The following is a 16,268-nucleotide window of genomic DNA, read 5'->3' on the forward strand; positions in this document are numbered from 1 at the left end:
GACAGGAGGAAGACAGGTTGCACATTTCACAACCATCTGTTGCCTCAAACAGCCATTTACTCTGTTAGAACTCTGCAGACCCTTTGCAATTTCTTCATGACTTGCTGAATTTCATTGTCCTTCATTTGGGGAAACATTACACATGTGAGATGTTCTTGCTGTTTGATTAATGTAGATCAGAAGTACCTTTTTCCCACAGAAAAGTTTTTAATTTAATATATTTGAAAACTATCTTGAATGTACTTTAAGAAATTGGTTTGTTACAGGATGAACTGAAAATACTCTATCAGTGTCAAGTGTGCACAGTTTTTGTTATTTTATTTTTTTTACTAAATCAATTTATGTATAGCTCCAGGACAGTTTTACCACCTCTACTTTGTCGCCTTCCTTGGGATAAGCATGTCCCAATCTCAGCAGCACAGGGTTAAAGCAGCTTGGAGCTTCTTTCCAGCTCTGACATTCTGTCATTCTTTAAAATGTTGTTCTAAGTTGGTTTATCACCACCCCCACCTTACTCTTTAAGTATTATGTGCTTTCAATTGAAAAACTGTAGTTATGTGATAATAAATTGGAAGGTGTAGTAGAATTTGATTGGCAGTCCTTGAAGAAAAGCAGAATTCATGAGCAGGGTAAGGTGAATGAGACTTTCCACTGAAGAGTTGAACAGTGCACTATCCAGAGTCCATTTTTGAAGAGGAATTTTGGGTCTCTTGAGACTTCTGTGGTATTGATTCCAACTTTCCCTTGGTACCAAGTGTATACTAATACTACGTTTGGCTATTAGCACTTTGTTTTCAAATGTGTAAATGAGAGAAAGTGAAGATACTGAACCAGGTAGTTTTGCCTTTTTGTCCAAAAGGTGATATTACGTCTGAAATGTCAGCAGTAAGTTGTTTTTTTCCCTACTCTAGACCCTGGATACATTTTGTTTGCCATTGAGAGAAGTTAATGTGTGGCTAAGAAAAGAGATGACAAAAATAAGAGAAGCAGAGAAGTTCAGTGGAAAGTGCCTTTGCGGCAAATGAGAGGACTTGTGGGTGAGAGTGAGGGGATTGGAATAAGGCAAGAAAGATGGGCTCTCAGCGGCATGCTGCTTGGTCAGATAATGCAAATCTGGCATGGTAGGTGTTGTCTTTTTCAACATGGGAAGTAGTTCTTAATTCACTGTATGTTGATAGACAAGTGGAGATCAGAATATATCCTAAACAGACTGGATAGAGGACAGTTAACTTTTCAAATACGGAATTGAACATTTTTGTTAAAAATAGTTCTTATAATTTACTCCTTTAGTTTCAGGTTAAATGAAGTAGACATGCCTAATTGTATCCCATGCAATTTAATCTTCATATTGTTTAACATAACATTTTATTTAGGATTATTTTATTCTATATTTTTTATTGACTTTTAGAGAGAGAGAAACATTGATTTGTTTTTTCACCTATTCATGCATTCATTGGTTAACTCTTGTATGTTCCCTAACCAGGGATCTAACCCACAACCTTGGTGGATCTGGATGACATTCTAACCAACTGATCTACTCTGCCAGGGCTATTTAGGCTTCTTTATAATCAAGTATTAGAGTTTGTCAGAAATTTAATGGATGAAATACTTCTCACAGAGGGTTAATGAGATGACCTAAACTCCTTGTTTTGTTCGGTTTGGAATTTTAATAAGAATCCTAGCTAAAATGATCTTTCCAAATAATTATCTTCTTGAAGGTAAGATCATATGTTATAAAGCTGGAAGGGACATTTTTAAATTTTTTTGTGGAATTACTGAGTAAGTTCTAAATTAAAAGCATTAGTGGAAAATTCTTTAAGTGGAATTTTTTTTTGTATACTTCTCATGTAAATACTTTTCTAATCACATTTGGCTAAAGAGTAAGTTTTTACATATTGTGTCTGATTTATGCTCTTCCTTAGGAGCAGAACCAGATCAAGGTATAAAAATAAATTCCCTTTTCCCACTACTCTTTTTTTCAGTAGAAGCACAGATGAATATGTGTAAAAGGCAATTTAAAAAATTAATCTTGAAGATTATTGGCAGCATCTGCTTAGGAGTTTTTCCATACCGGGTGCCAATTAAATGTGTAATTAAACAACTACTCTACTGAGATTGAATTTCTTTCATTTGTCAGTGTCTTTGAGTGACACATTTACTGTGAGAAGACTCAGTGGAAAGAAAGGACTATCAGAGATATTGAATCTTTAAAAAAACACCCAAAGAGCTAGAATAACATCTCCTGGAAACAGCCACCTGTTGCTGTGTAAATATCCCCCTTATTCAAGCCGACAAATTGAGTTGAGTATACAGGTGACTCTTGAACAACTCAGATTTGAACTGAATGGGTCCACTTATGCACAGAATTTTTCAATAAATACAGTTGGCCCTTTGTATTTGCAGGTTTAAACATCCTCAGAACGAAAACAGTATTTTCACATTCACAATTGCAAATAGAAAATACTACTGTTTTTGATTTGTGGTTGAATTCCCGAATGCGAAGGGCTGACTATGGAGTCAAGAGTTACACTCGGATTTTAAGAGCAGGGGTTGGCACCCCAACCCCAGCATTGTTCAAGGGTCAACTGTATAATGTATAAGGTGCTATGGAAGGTGTAAAGTACCTAAGATACAAATTATTCTGCCATAAGACAGGAATATGCACATTTAGATATTATATACTGATGTCAACAGCTGTGAGATACACAGTATAATCCAACCAGCAGCACAAGGCACATGAACAAGAAACTAAATTCCTATTATGGTGCTTTATTTTCTTACATCTCTCTAGTGATGGGCGTATTGAGTTCATTAAAGAAAGTTGTTATTACATATTAACAAATGTCCTTCCAACTCCCAAATGCTATGATTGTGTTTGAATGATTTTATTTAGCTTCTTTGATCATTTTTGTTTTTTCTAATGAGTTTATTTAGTTTCAAAGGTTTGGAAGGTAAACTACCTTTCTACAAAGTTTGTTTAGACATTGAAAGTAACAAACTTTGACTTTTCTGATTGATTCTCAAAGGGGATCATGTAGTACTTAATTAGGGCAGTCTTGTTCCTAAGCCCATTTTCCGTCTTTAGTCAAATTGTGTTTACTTACCTAGTTGACTGTTCATTTACTGTTTTTGTAAAATTATCCTAATAGTTATGCTGGAGTTCTTAGAACACGTGTCTGTGTAGTAGTGTTTTATACTATACATGTCCTTTGCTCACGCTCTCCTTTAACTCAGAGATCTAATTCTGATCCCTTCTGATCCAGAGACAAATCATGTTTCCATGTCACCCTTTTGTACCAAGAAAAAGAATTTCATGCTCTTTAGGGAGAATGATATCTTGTTTTAGAAATCATCAAATTCTAAACTATGATTCTATTACTGTTATTTGAAAATCCACTGAAGTATACCAGGCACATGTATGAAAATAAGGCTTTTAACCTCTGATAGTTTACAGTCCTGACAGTGATAGGGATGCATTATTCTGAGAAGTACAGCATTGTGCAAACATAGAGTACAAGGTATAGATTGTATGGCATAGTCTATTATTATACTGAGTACTGTAGGCAATTGTAACACAGTGGTAAGTATTTGTATATCTAAACAGAAAAGGTACAGTGAAAATACAGCAAAAAACAAAGTGTGTGTGTATGTGCTTGAGTTAGAGGGACAGAACTGTGGAGGTAGGCACCTTTGGAGGGAGAGCAGATGTCAAGAGTAGTGAGGGAAGGAAGAGAAGAGGAGAAAAAGGGAGCCCTGAGATTGAGAGAGATCCAGAGAGAAAAAGCTTGAGATGAGAAATCATAAGAGGGAGAGAGAAAGGAGAGTTAGACTGTGAGGAAAGAGATGAAGAGTAACTGAAAGGAAGGGAAGTGAGTTTATGCACACAAGTGTGTGTGTGTTCAGGAGCTAGTGTAGGTGGGCTCCTGGTTTCCTCTTCTCTCCGGCCCTCTTCCCTCGGTCCCTTAACAACTCTGGGCCCCAACAGGAGGGTGGGCACAGGGTGGGTGGACAGCATGCTGAGCCCCCTGACTATATAAACCAACCAGATCCAGCCTTTTCTTTAAACATTGCAAACTTCTTGCTTAAAATTCATTACTATCTTACGGGACCTCTGTGGTTGAGGTAGGTGGTGCATGACCGTACTATTTGGGGTTCCACTTTCTGGCAGTTAGGAATAATGTTGCTGTGAATATCCATATATGAGTTTTGGTGGGGATACACCTAGGAGTGGGGTATATGCCTAGGAGTGGAATTGCTGAATCATGTGATAACTCTAACATTTTGAAACTATTTACCAAAGTGACTGTGCCATTGTATGTTCCTACCAGCAATGTAGGAAGGTCCCAGTTTCTCCACATCCTTGCCAACACTTATTACTATTATCTTTTTTATTGTAGCCATCCTCATGAGTGGGAAGTGGTATCTTCTGTTTTGATTTACATTTTCCTAATGACAATGAGCATCTTTTCACGCGCTTATCAGCCATTTCTATATCTTTGGGGAAATATCAATTCAGAATCTGCTCATTTTTAATTTGTCTCTTATACTGAGTCTTAGGAATTCTTTATTCTAGATATATGTTCCTTATCAGATATATGATTTGGAGATATTTTCTACCATTTTGTTGATTATTTTTTCACTTTCTTCATGGAATGCCTTGAAGCATGAAAGTTGTTAATTTCAGTGAAGACTGAATTATTTTTTCTTTTGCTGCTTGTGTTTTTGGTGTCCTGAGAAGCCATTGCCTGATTCAAGTTCACAAATATTTACTCTGATGTTTTCTTTTGAGTTTTGTAGTTTTAGCTCTTACATTTAGGTGTTTGATCCATTTTGAGTTAATTTTTTTTTTTTTTTTAAATATATCTTTATTGATTTCAGAGAGAGGAAAGGAGAGGGAGAGAGAGAGATAGAAACATCAATGATGAGATTCATTGATCGGCTGCCTCCTGCACGCCCCCCGACTGGGGATGGAGTCCGCAACCCTGCATGTGCCCTGACTGGGAATCGAACCCCAATTGCCTGGATCCTAGGTCGACGCTCAACCGCTGAGCCACGCCCGGCCGGGCTTGAGTTAATTTTTATATATATAGAGAGAGAGAGGGGTCCAGCCTCATTCTGTTGCATGTGGATATCCAGTTGTCCTGGCACTGTTTGTTGAAAAGAGTATTCTTTCCCCATCGAATGGTCTTGCCACCTTTTTGAAAATTAATTGACCATAAAGGTAACAATTTATTTCTGGATTCTCAATTCTGTTCCATTGATCTGTATGTCTATACCATTACCATACTGTGTTGATTGCTATAGTTTTGTGGTAAGTTTTGAAATCGGGATGTGTGACTCTTAAGTTTTTTTCCCCCCCAAGATTGTTTTGACTTTTCTGGGTACCTTGCATTTCCATAGAGTGTTTGTGTGTTTTTTTAAATCAGTTTCCATCAATTTTGCAAAAAGGGTGTGGCGAGATTTTGTTGGGATTGCATTGACTCTGTAGATTGCTTTGAGGAGTGTTGCCATCATAAGAATAGCATGTCTCCCCATCTGTGAACATGGGATCTCCGCTCTCTATGAACACCAGGTTTCTGTCCACCAGAACCACTATCTTATGTCAGTGGTTCTCAAACATTTTGATTTCAGGACCTCTTACACTTTTAAATATTAAAGATCCTTGTCTCTAAAAATTAAGGTTCAGAAATTTTGAAAATATTTTTTTCTTTAATAAAAATAATAACAACAACAACAAACCCATTACATATAAGTTACATTGCTTATGAGAAGATAGCAGTCCTTTCCAAAACAAAAAGTAATTTATTGGGGAGAGTGGCATTGTTTTATATTTTTGTCAATCTTTTTAATGTCTGATTTAATAGAATCTCAGCTGGATTCTCATCTGCTTCTGCATTTGATCTGTTACGATGTGTTATTTTGGTTGAAGTAGGAGAAGGAAATCTAGCTTTACACAAATGCTTAGTTGGGAAAGTGAGGATAATTTTAAGTGTCTTTTTTTTAATGTCTTTATTGGCTTCAGATAGAAGAAGGGATTGGGGTAGAGAGTAGAAACATCAGTGATGAGAGTCATTGATCAGCTGCCTCCTGCACACCCCTACTGGGGATTGAGCCCACAACCCAGGCATATGCCATGACCAGGAATCAGACCATGATCTCCTGGGTTATAGGTCGCGGTGCTCAACCGCTGAGCCACACTGGCTGGGTTTGTGTCTTTTTATATAACCTTGAATATTGTTTGATACTACACCAAAGCTCTACTGTACTTTTGGGAAGAGAGAATGAGAGTGAAATAGATAAATGAAAATCATTTCGACTTCGTGGGCCCACAGAAAGGGTCTCTGGGACCCCTGACAGGCCATACTTTTGAGACCCCAGTCATAAAGAACAAGACCGAGTAGTGTAGTTTCACAAGAAAATAGCTTGGTGACTGAATGACTGTTTTATTATCTGTATTGACGAACAGCTGGGAAGCAACTTAAATGCTTTTTCTGCTGGGTCAATACTTGCTCTTCTCTAGGAAAGATATTGCTAGACCTAAAGGGTTAGGGGGCTGCTTGGTATACATGGAATCGGCACGCTGGGTGAATTTTATTAAGTATGTGTGATTATAATACAATCAGTTATTTTAAAAATTGAGGCTGCAGGAGTGAAACCAAGTAAAACACTATTTTTGAGTTTTCACGCTTACACATTGTTAGTCATATGGTGTATTTCCTTCTAGTTTCATTTTCTTTTTATTATTTATTTATTTATTGGTTAATCCTCACCTGAGGATATTTTTTCCATTGACTTTTTAGAGAGAGTGGGAGGGAGGAAGGAAGGAGAGAAAGAAACATCAGTGTGAGAGAGACACCCCGACTAGGGCCAGGGATCCGACCTGTAATCTAGGTATGTGCCCTTGACTGGGAATTGAACCCTTGTTTCTTTGACACTTAACCACTGAGACACACTAGCCAAGGCCATTTGCTTTGTTGTTGAATAGTCACAGTTATGTGAATTTTTTTATTTTTTTAATTTAGTTTTTATTTATTTTTATAAATTTTTAAATATATCTTTATTTATTTCAGAGAGAGAAAAGGAGAGGGAGAGAGATAGAAACATCAGTGATGAGAGAGTCATTGATCGGCTGCCTAGCCCGCAACCTGCGCATGTGCCCTGACCGGGAATCAAACTTCGATCTCCTGGATTCTAGGTCGATGCTCAACTGCTGAGCCACGCCCGCCCGGGCATGTGAATTTTTAAACATAGTTGTAATTACGTCATCCACCATTTTCTGCTTTTTAAAGCTATGTTATTTTTGTGAATATTTAATGTAATGCATTAGTTTCTGCTTTTCTATAGTTTTTTTTTGTGTCTGTGTCCTAGAGCTGCCATGAACATTGTTTATAAAATGGATTACATAGTTGTATTTCATTAGTACACATTTTAAATAGAAGTAAGTATATGAAGTTTTAGATGTATACTGGTACTATATCTTTGATTTTTTTTTTTTTTTTAATGGAAGATTTTACAACAGAAGTAGAGAGGCTAGTACAGCAATCCTCGATGTACCCATCATTTAGTTTCAGCTATTGTCAACTTGCTCCCTCTTGTATTTTTGTTTATTCTCTTTCCTTAAACTTAGCAAAAAATCATTAGCAATTTCCAAATGTATAATTTTATCCAGTCTTTTAGTTTATATCTTTTACAGGTAAGACCTTTTAAAATCAACAGTTACAGCACCTTGATTGCACTCAACAAAATTAATCATCCCGTAATATCCTTTATCACTTAGGCAACATTCAGTTTTTCCAGTAAAAAATGTCATTTTAAACTTAATTTGATTTTGGAAGCAGATACAGTTTTCACATAAGGTTATATTGATTAAAGCTTTTGTATTTTGTAGCAATACAAATCTCCCAAAATTTTCATGTCTTACATTTGCTATAGAAATGAAGTCATCTGTCTTATAGCTGTCCCACATTTTGGATTTAACTAATGTCTCTCTGTTGGCATTATTTAACATATGTTTTCCCAGAATTTCCTTTAAGTTGGAAGTCAGATCTAGAGATTTGATTAACACTTTTTTTTTTTTTTTTTTGCAAGACTACTTCATAGATGGTGCTCTTTCACAGCATCAAGAAGATGTTGAAATCATTTGACTTTTGGCAATAAGATTGCAAAGTAGCTTCAGTCAGTGTCTATCTGATCAACCATTATAAAGTTCCCTGTCAGCTCCTCACCTAATTTTAGTAGATGTCAATGATCACTAGATTGTTATTTCATTAGATATTGCAGTGTTTTGATTTTCTAATTGTTATTCACCCTCCACCTATTAATTGTGGTTCCTGTATAGGAAACAACTTGCCTTGATCAGCTATTTGCTTATGCTGAAATAGTTGTCCAGGAAAGGCAGGCTAATCATTGTTTCCCTTTTGTAATATTCAGAAAAATGAGTTGGTGTCATAACAGCCTCCATAGGTGACCAGTGTGGTGGTGGTGCTTTGAACCATATGGATTTTTATGTTTGCATCCACTGATTCTTTCTGATCCTCACATTGTCCATCTGTTACCATCGGGAGCCCCCCTTACTTCATTGTTGCTCCTGTGACATGACCACAGGAGTCTTTGGTAGCTTGCTTGCTTTCATGTTAGGGTGTCCCATGTGTTCCAGGTGTTCATCTCAAAGTGAGCAAAATTCTACAAAATAATTAACCAGAACTCTTGGAACGTGTAAAGTGAGATGAAAGATGAGGGAAAACTGATGAGATGCACAGTTTGGAGGAGACTAAAGAGAAGTGATAACTTAATATGCAGTGTGGGAACCTAAATTGGATCCTGGAGTACAAAGAGTACATTAGTAGAAAAACTGGTGAAAGCCAAAGAAAATCTATGGCTTAGTTTAAAAAGTTACATATACTATCTTAAGAAAACAGATTATATGTATTTTACTAGCTTATTTGATTTTAAGTTTGTATCTCTAAGTACCTAAAATGAATGTAATTCATACTTTATCCTGTGATAGTGTGTATAATATATAAAATAGCTTCAAAATAATACCAACATTTACCCCAAAGAACAAGCCTGTCGAGTGCTTTTTAAAGATTTGTTGGTGAATTTTTAGGCTCTTGTGTGTAAAGATATTTTTTTCTTTTAGCTATTTGTCTGATTTATGTTTTTATTGAGATGAAATTCACATACCACTGAGTTCACCCTTTAAAGTGTTCAATTTAGTGGCTTTTAGTACATTTACAAAGTTTTGCATAGATCACCACTTACCTAATTCCTGTTTGTCTGATTTTTTTTATTATTTAAAAAAATGGAAAAAGAAAAGTGTAATTTTCATTCAATAAATATCATCTGATCTTTATACTGTTTTGTTGCAGAAAGTGAAGTGTATGGTTTTAGAATGATGGTAGCAACTTATCAACCAAGTAACCAGTTTTCACACATTTTCAATAATTGCAGCAATTTCCTTGAACTTTGGAAATTCTGAAACTGTGGAATTGTCATTTCAGAAGACTTGTTCTTTACTTGGCCTGAATGATCTCCCACTTTTAGCATCACTGCAACATAAGGATACTTAAATGATCTGCAACTGTTGAGCTCATAGCCATAACAGTTTCCACTGAAAATCTAGAAGCTGGTTGGTGACCTTGGCCTTAGCATCCTGCAGCAGCTTGCTAGACCCCTCCATGGCAAATGTCCAGGGCTCATACCACCTACTCAGGTGGTTGCTTCCCAGGCCACCCTGCAAATATTGTCTTAAAATCACTTAGAATAATTCTCTGAATAGTTATACCACCAACTTGATATACAGTTAAGTTTGAGATTGATTTATATTTTTAAGGATTGCTTTGAGTGTTTAAAAATACCTCAATAAATATTTAATTATGAAAGAGGTATTTTTGGAATATGTGAAAATAATAATTGAGAAACAGCTAAGAGAACTGTACTCTTCCAAGTATTTAATAAGATTGGTAACACAGAAGGAGTCCACCAAACAGGAAGAGGGTTTCATCTCTCTGCTTTTTCTTGTAAAGAGTGATGAAACCAAATCAGGGAAGTGACCCCTCTTGATCAGCTCATTAAGGCTGTGTTGAGGCTGCCTCTGAACACTCAAGTTTCAAAATTACTGGGTTTTAGGCCAGAAAGTACTATGCTTTGGTGGTAGGTTTTCCCTCTTGCATATTTCTCTTTACAACCCAGAGACTTGCTTTTTGGCCATGCCAGGAAGCAGTAATTTATACTTTAAGTCTCAAAATAGTTTTGAGCTCTTGAGCAAGTAATGAAAAAGTTATTTTTACTTATTGGAAGAATTGTCAGTACTTGCAGCATCATCATACTTTAAATTTTATTCTAGATTCAGATACTTGATAATAAAGTCTAGTTTTAATGCTTTGTATCTGTTGAACTGCTTAAAGGAGGGGACTATTATTAATCCCTTCTATTGGCAAACTTGATAGTTGTGAGGTCAGTAATTAAGAACCATAGTGGCGTGATACAAAGTTTACTTGTTTATGGACAGGGTGCTCAAGTTAGATCAGGCCTACTTTTCTATTGAACTGAGGTGCTACCCTGGTTTTTTTGTAACCTTGTATTAAAGAACATTCAAACATACCAAAGTAGACAGGACCATATCATGAACCACATACCCTTCTCCAGGAGGAGCAATGGTGAAGCCCCACACCTTTGCCCCACGTACTACTCTGTGGAAAATTCTAGACATTGTGTTATTTCTCCTGTAAATATTTCAACATGCAACTCTGAAAGGCAATGGTCTCTTGTTAAACATAATCATAATATTGTTATCACACCTAAGGAAATACAGTAATTGTTTCATCACGAATGAAAGAAGCACCGTCAAATAATCCATCAGTTTTACTTCCTTGATTGTTGTTTTAATCAAATAAAGCCATAGTTTGTCCAGTGTGCAACTTGTCTTTTGTGTGGAAAAAGCCAGTCTGCTTGTTCAGTCATTGCCCACTTTGTAGAACTCTGTGCTTGTGTTTGCTGTAAGTTTGTAAGAATTTCACATCCTGGCATCGTCGTCGTCGTTTATTTTGCAAGACCACTTCCTGTCTGGTATGTTTGCTGTTTCCATCAGGAGATACATCATTTCTGACTGTCTGAAAAAATATAGGTAGTATATATAAAGGACTCCTCTAGTTGTTTTTTTACACCCCCCCCCCACCCCCCCTTTGGCTATCATATCTTGTGTTCAACCATGCATTTTTTCCCTTGAGAATCTTAAAAGTCTAGAAGTTAATAGTGGTAAAAAGCATCTATAGTACCACCTTCTGTGACTTGTCAGTCTGGGTTCCCACCTACATCTTTATTTTCTGGATTTGACAGCTTTGTGAGAACTGATGTTGGTTTTTATTACAGTTTAATGTATTTGTCATTTATCCTGCATTTTGGAAAACATTGACCCTTGGAACTGATTTAATTTGATTTAAGCCTTTCTTCTCTATGAGTAGCTTATATTTCCGTGTCCATCTTACAGCATTTAAGGGATTTTGTACCTTTGTGATTGATGATACACAATGACAATTGAATAGTGCCTTTGATCATCAGATTATTTCATTAACAAGGGTATTGAGCATTAATCATAAGCAGGTAATTGAATAAGAAGCATCATCTTAGAAACTAAAAAGCTACTTGGTTACCCAGGGAAACAAAAATAGCTGGCTTTTAAATTTCTTTATCAAGCACTCAGAAAAGTCTGAAGAAATATGTGGGTTAAATCAAGGTCTTTATCATGTTGTGAAGCAATGTAGCCTGAAGTCCAACCTGGGTGTCCAGGAATGCTGGGTCCAACACTCATAATAGGAAGTCATGAAAACCTTCAGAAACAGAGTTGCTTTGTAAGATGTGTGGAAAAATTTGTAGCAAAGGCCTTTTTGCAGTACTGTGGTTCAGAGTTGTGAAGGAAGGGGTTCCTTTTAACCAATTATTATTTCTCCTGACAACTTTTCCTGGAACAACTGAAATTAATGGGGCTGGTCAGAAACGATATATATATATTGGGGAGCCATTAAATTCCAAGTTGGTGTTACATTAATTTTGTAATTGTCTGTTTTAAAGATATGAGTTCTGGGCATGAGTGGGTTTATATGTATTAGCTTCTAAGTCTTAGAACATTATCATGGTCACCAAATTATTGTGAAGAAGAAACTTATTTAAAAAGAAAAACCAAGGTATTTCTTGGGTAGGTAAGGTATAAATTATCGACAGATTTCTCTAAACTACTTAACTCCAGAGGGATAAACATGTCCTAGAAAACTTGAGGATTTTAAGACTTCTTAGTAATTTTATTTTAATAATCAATTATACTCTGCACTTCAAGTTACCAATTTACTGTCTTTGTCATTTTACAGCACCCTACAGTTAACATTAAACTTCTCCCGGTGGAGCCACGAAGTAAACGGCTCATGACTTCTGATCAGGACGCTAAGGTTGTGGCTGAACCGCAGGGCCAGCGAGTCCAGGAAGGGAAAGACAGCGATCATCTGGTGAGTGCATGCCCAAGGCCAGGATGGGCCTGTGCATCTCCCTTTTTTCTGATAACAAATTTTTACATGGAATAAACTTATGGGTATCTTAGTAGAGGAAACTTAAGTACTAGGAGATAGAGAGAACAAGTGGCAGTTAATAGGTCTGGATACTAAAAGCCTTGGGTTTTAATTTTTTTTAATTTACTGATTTTGAGAGGGAGAGAGAAACATCGATTTGTTGTTCCACTTATTTTTGCATTCATTGGTTGATTCTTGTATGTACCCTGACTAAGGATCAAGCCTGCAACCTTGACATATCAGGAGGATGCTCTAACCAACTGAGTTACCCGGCCAGGGCCAAAGCCTTGGATTTTAAATCACCAAGAAAACAAAGTGATTTATAAATACTTTTATAACATTAAAACCATTGCAGTGGTATGTAGTTAAAGAATTAATTAGGATTATAATATAAATTTTTTATTTTGACTCCTTTTGTTAATTGTAAGATTTAGTCATGCCAAGCAGTAATATTTAAAGTTTTTTAATGCCTTTGGGAAAAGTAGATTTTCTTAATTTTCCCCATTGAAACTACAAGGAATTTTACTTATGGTGTTAAGTCAGAATTTCAACATATTTTAAATTTCAAGGCCCCTACATTGTTCTGAATTTCCTTTGTCATTTAAAAATGTGCTTTTCTCAGTGAGTTCTGTTGTGCCCAATTACTGTGTTTTGAAAATATGTTTCCTTACATTGTATTGATGGTGTGTTTGATGTTTTCAATTTTGCAGATGAATGGTCCCATATCTCAAGCCACTTCTCAGACAAGCTCCATCCCAGCTTTGAGTCAGGTAATTTAGTCCTGAGATAAATTGCAGTGGAGGCTCACGGATATTTCCTTAAAACAAATATTTATTGTAAAATAATTAGAAAATGTTGATGTTTCCCAAGGAGAATAGGGAGGACCCAGTTGGGCATAGTAGATGTCAATACTGTATGTCCTCTTCTGGCTTCTGTGTGTGTTATGTATATATTTCTACAGTGCCGTGTATATTAATTTGTTGTCATATATTCATTGTGGTGTTTTTAATGGTTCACTGGTAATCTATTGTGTGTATATGATTAACTTTACATATTGGTATCCTGTTGTTTTTAAAGCACACAAGTCATAGTAAGCTTTTACCATAAGAAAATTGGTTCAGAAAAAAATATTGCTAGGAGAAATGTCTGAGATTTTTACTGCCTATGTTTTTTTCTAGAATTTTTATGGTTTCAAGTCTAACATTTAAGTCTTTAATCCATTTTGAGTTGATTCTTGTGCATGGTGTAAGAAGGTAGTCTAGTTTCATGTTTTGCATGTATCCAATTTCCCCAACACCTTTTAATGAATAGACTATCTTTAGTCCATTGTGTGTTTTTGCCTTCATTATCAAGTATCAATTGACTATAAAGAGGTGGATTTATTTCTGGGCTCTCTAGTTTGTTTGATCTATATATGTCTGTTTTGATGCCAGTACCATGCTGTTTTGATTACTGTGGCCTTGTAGGATAGTTTGATATCAGGGAGCATGATTCCTCCAACTTTGTTCTTTCTCAAGATAGTTGTTGCTATTTGGGGTCTTTTGTGGTTCCATACAAATTTTTGAAACATTTTTTCTAGTTCTGTGATTAAGTGAAATAAGAGAAAGACAAGTACCATGTGATTTCACTCATATGTGGAATTTAATGAACTAACTGAACTACCAAGCAAAATAGAGACAGACTCATAGGTAGAGGGCAGGCATACAGCTCTATTGGGGGTGGGGGAATGGAGGGATTGAGCAAAAATGAAAAAAGAGACAACTCATGGAAAGAGACAACATTGTGGTGATGGTGGTGAGGGAATGGGTAGAGGTGGAACAGGGCATGGGGGGATAAATGGTGATGGAAAGAATAAAATTTAAAGAAAAAATTGGTTCACATTTTAGCTGTGATTAATGAAAGAGTATGGAAATAGACAACTACTGGTTTTTATTTTTTATTTTTTTAAAATATATCTTTATTGATTTCAGAGAGGAAGGGGAGGGAGGGAGAGAGAGATAGAAACATCAGTGATGAGAGAGTCGTTGATCTGCTGCAGCCCACAACCCAGGCATGTGCCTTGACCGGGAATTGAATCCCGATCTCCTGGGTCCTAGGTCGATGCTCAACACCTGAGCCACACCTGGCTGGGCACTACTGGTTTTTAAATTCTGCTTTACACCAGTTGGGTATGCATATGTCAGGTGCAATTGGAGCCATTCCAGATTTAGCTTGGTAATCTTGTAAGTGATCTTATAAATCTTAAACAATATTGAAAATGTGAATTGGTTTTTTTTTAATGTAAAAATTTATTTATTTATTTATTTATTTATTTATTTATTTATTTATTTATTTATTTATTAAATATATCTTTATTGACTTCAGAGAGAGGAAAGGAGAGGGAGAGAGAGAGACAGAAATACCATTGATGAGAGAGTCATTGATCGGCTGCAGCCCGCAACCCGGGCATGTGCCCTGACCGGGAATCGAACCCTGATTGCCTGGATCCTAGGTCGACGCTTAACCGCTGAGCCACGCCCAGCCGGGCTAATGTAAAAATTTAAAAGTAATCCCACAAAATTTATAGTAAACCTCTTATATTCCCCCAAATTATAAGCAGTTCATGTAGAAATTAGTTGAGATTGGATTGTTTGTCTACTTTTAATAAGGAAGACTTAAAAAAGTACAAGACCTCCTCCAAACTATTATATTTCATTGTTATTATTCTATGATGCATGTAGGATTTTTTTTTGCATATTGTATTTTAACATTGATTTTTTTTTTTTTAATTGATTTTATAGCCTTGGCCTGGTGGCTCAGTTGGTTGGAGCATAGTCCTATACAACAAAAGGTTTCAGGTTCAACCTGTCAGGACACATACCTAGATTTCGGGTTTGATCCCTGGTTGCAATGTGTACCGGAGGTAACTGATTTATGTTTCTCTCTCCACCCCCTTCCTTGCTCTCTAAAAATCAATAAAAACATGTCCTTGGGCGAGGATTTAAAAAACTGAACTTTATAATATTTTAAGTATTTTAAAATCCAAATATAAAACTTCTGGTAGTCTAAGAGGGAAATTATACAGAAATCATTGATTTTTTAAAAAGTTTTATTTTGCGCGGCTGGGTGTAGCTCAGCGGTTGAGCGTCGTCCTAGGATCCAGGCGATCGGGGTTCGATTCGTGGTCAGGGCACATGCCTGGGTTGTGGGCTCGATCCCTAGTCGAGGGCGTGCAGGAGGCGGCCAGTGAATGACTCTCATCATTGATGTTTCTCTTCCTCTCCTTTCCTCTCTCTGAAATCAATAAAGATATATATTTTTTTTTTAAAGTTTTATTTTTATGTTTTTTAAAGAACAAATCTTCCTCCCAATGGTTAAATCTAGGTTTTGGATTCTGTGAGGGTTTTTGTTTATTTGTTTTTTGCTTGTTTTGTTTCTTTAAATTACTTTGTGGGTAAGAACTGAGATGAGACCCATCTAGAAAAGAAGTCAATATTTCATTTCTGTGGAGAATAATTTGCAACTAGCACTACCTACACATGCTTTCTTTATTATTTTTAAGAGTTAAAGGCCTATAACATAATATCATGTGGTGAGTTCTTTGTCCAGCCCTGCTACTCAGTACCCCTGGCGTCCCTTGGGCAGATCACATCTCTCACACCAGGTTTTGTAAATTGGGGATATACTATTTACAAGTTTTGCAGGGTAGTGCCCACTTCAGGTTTCACAGGA

The 16,268-nt window shown here is 36.3% G+C and overlaps 1 protein-coding gene and 1 pseudogene across 1 annotated transcript in view; one reads left to right on the top strand and one right to left on the bottom strand.

Moving 5' to 3' along the window:
- Window positions 1-9,427: 9,427 nt before the first annotated feature.
- LOC148094408 (COMM domain-containing protein 6 pseudogene) lies at window positions 9,428-9,679 on the bottom strand (annotated as a pseudogene).
- Window positions 9,680-11,741: 2,062 nt separating this feature from the next.
- The window catches only part of LARP4B (La ribonucleoprotein 4B), a 49,824-nt gene continuing 45,297 nt past the window's right edge, over window positions 11,742-16,268 (top strand). The window contains exons 1-2 of the mRNA XM_016206953.2: window positions 11,742-12,497; window positions 13,268-13,327. Of these exons, the coding sequence (XP_016062439.1) occupies window positions 12,417-12,497; window positions 13,268-13,327 (141 nt within the window). The 5' untranslated portion in view covers window positions 11,742-12,416. The remainder of the gene's footprint in view (window positions 12,498-13,267; window positions 13,328-16,268) is intronic.

The sequence above is a fragment of the Miniopterus natalensis genome, chromosome 1 (genome assembly GCF_054644295.1).
Source record: "Miniopterus natalensis isolate mMinNat1 chromosome 1, mMinNat1.hap1, whole genome shotgun sequence".
Taxonomy (NCBI): domain Eukaryota; kingdom Metazoa; phylum Chordata; class Mammalia; order Chiroptera; family Miniopteridae; genus Miniopterus; species Miniopterus natalensis.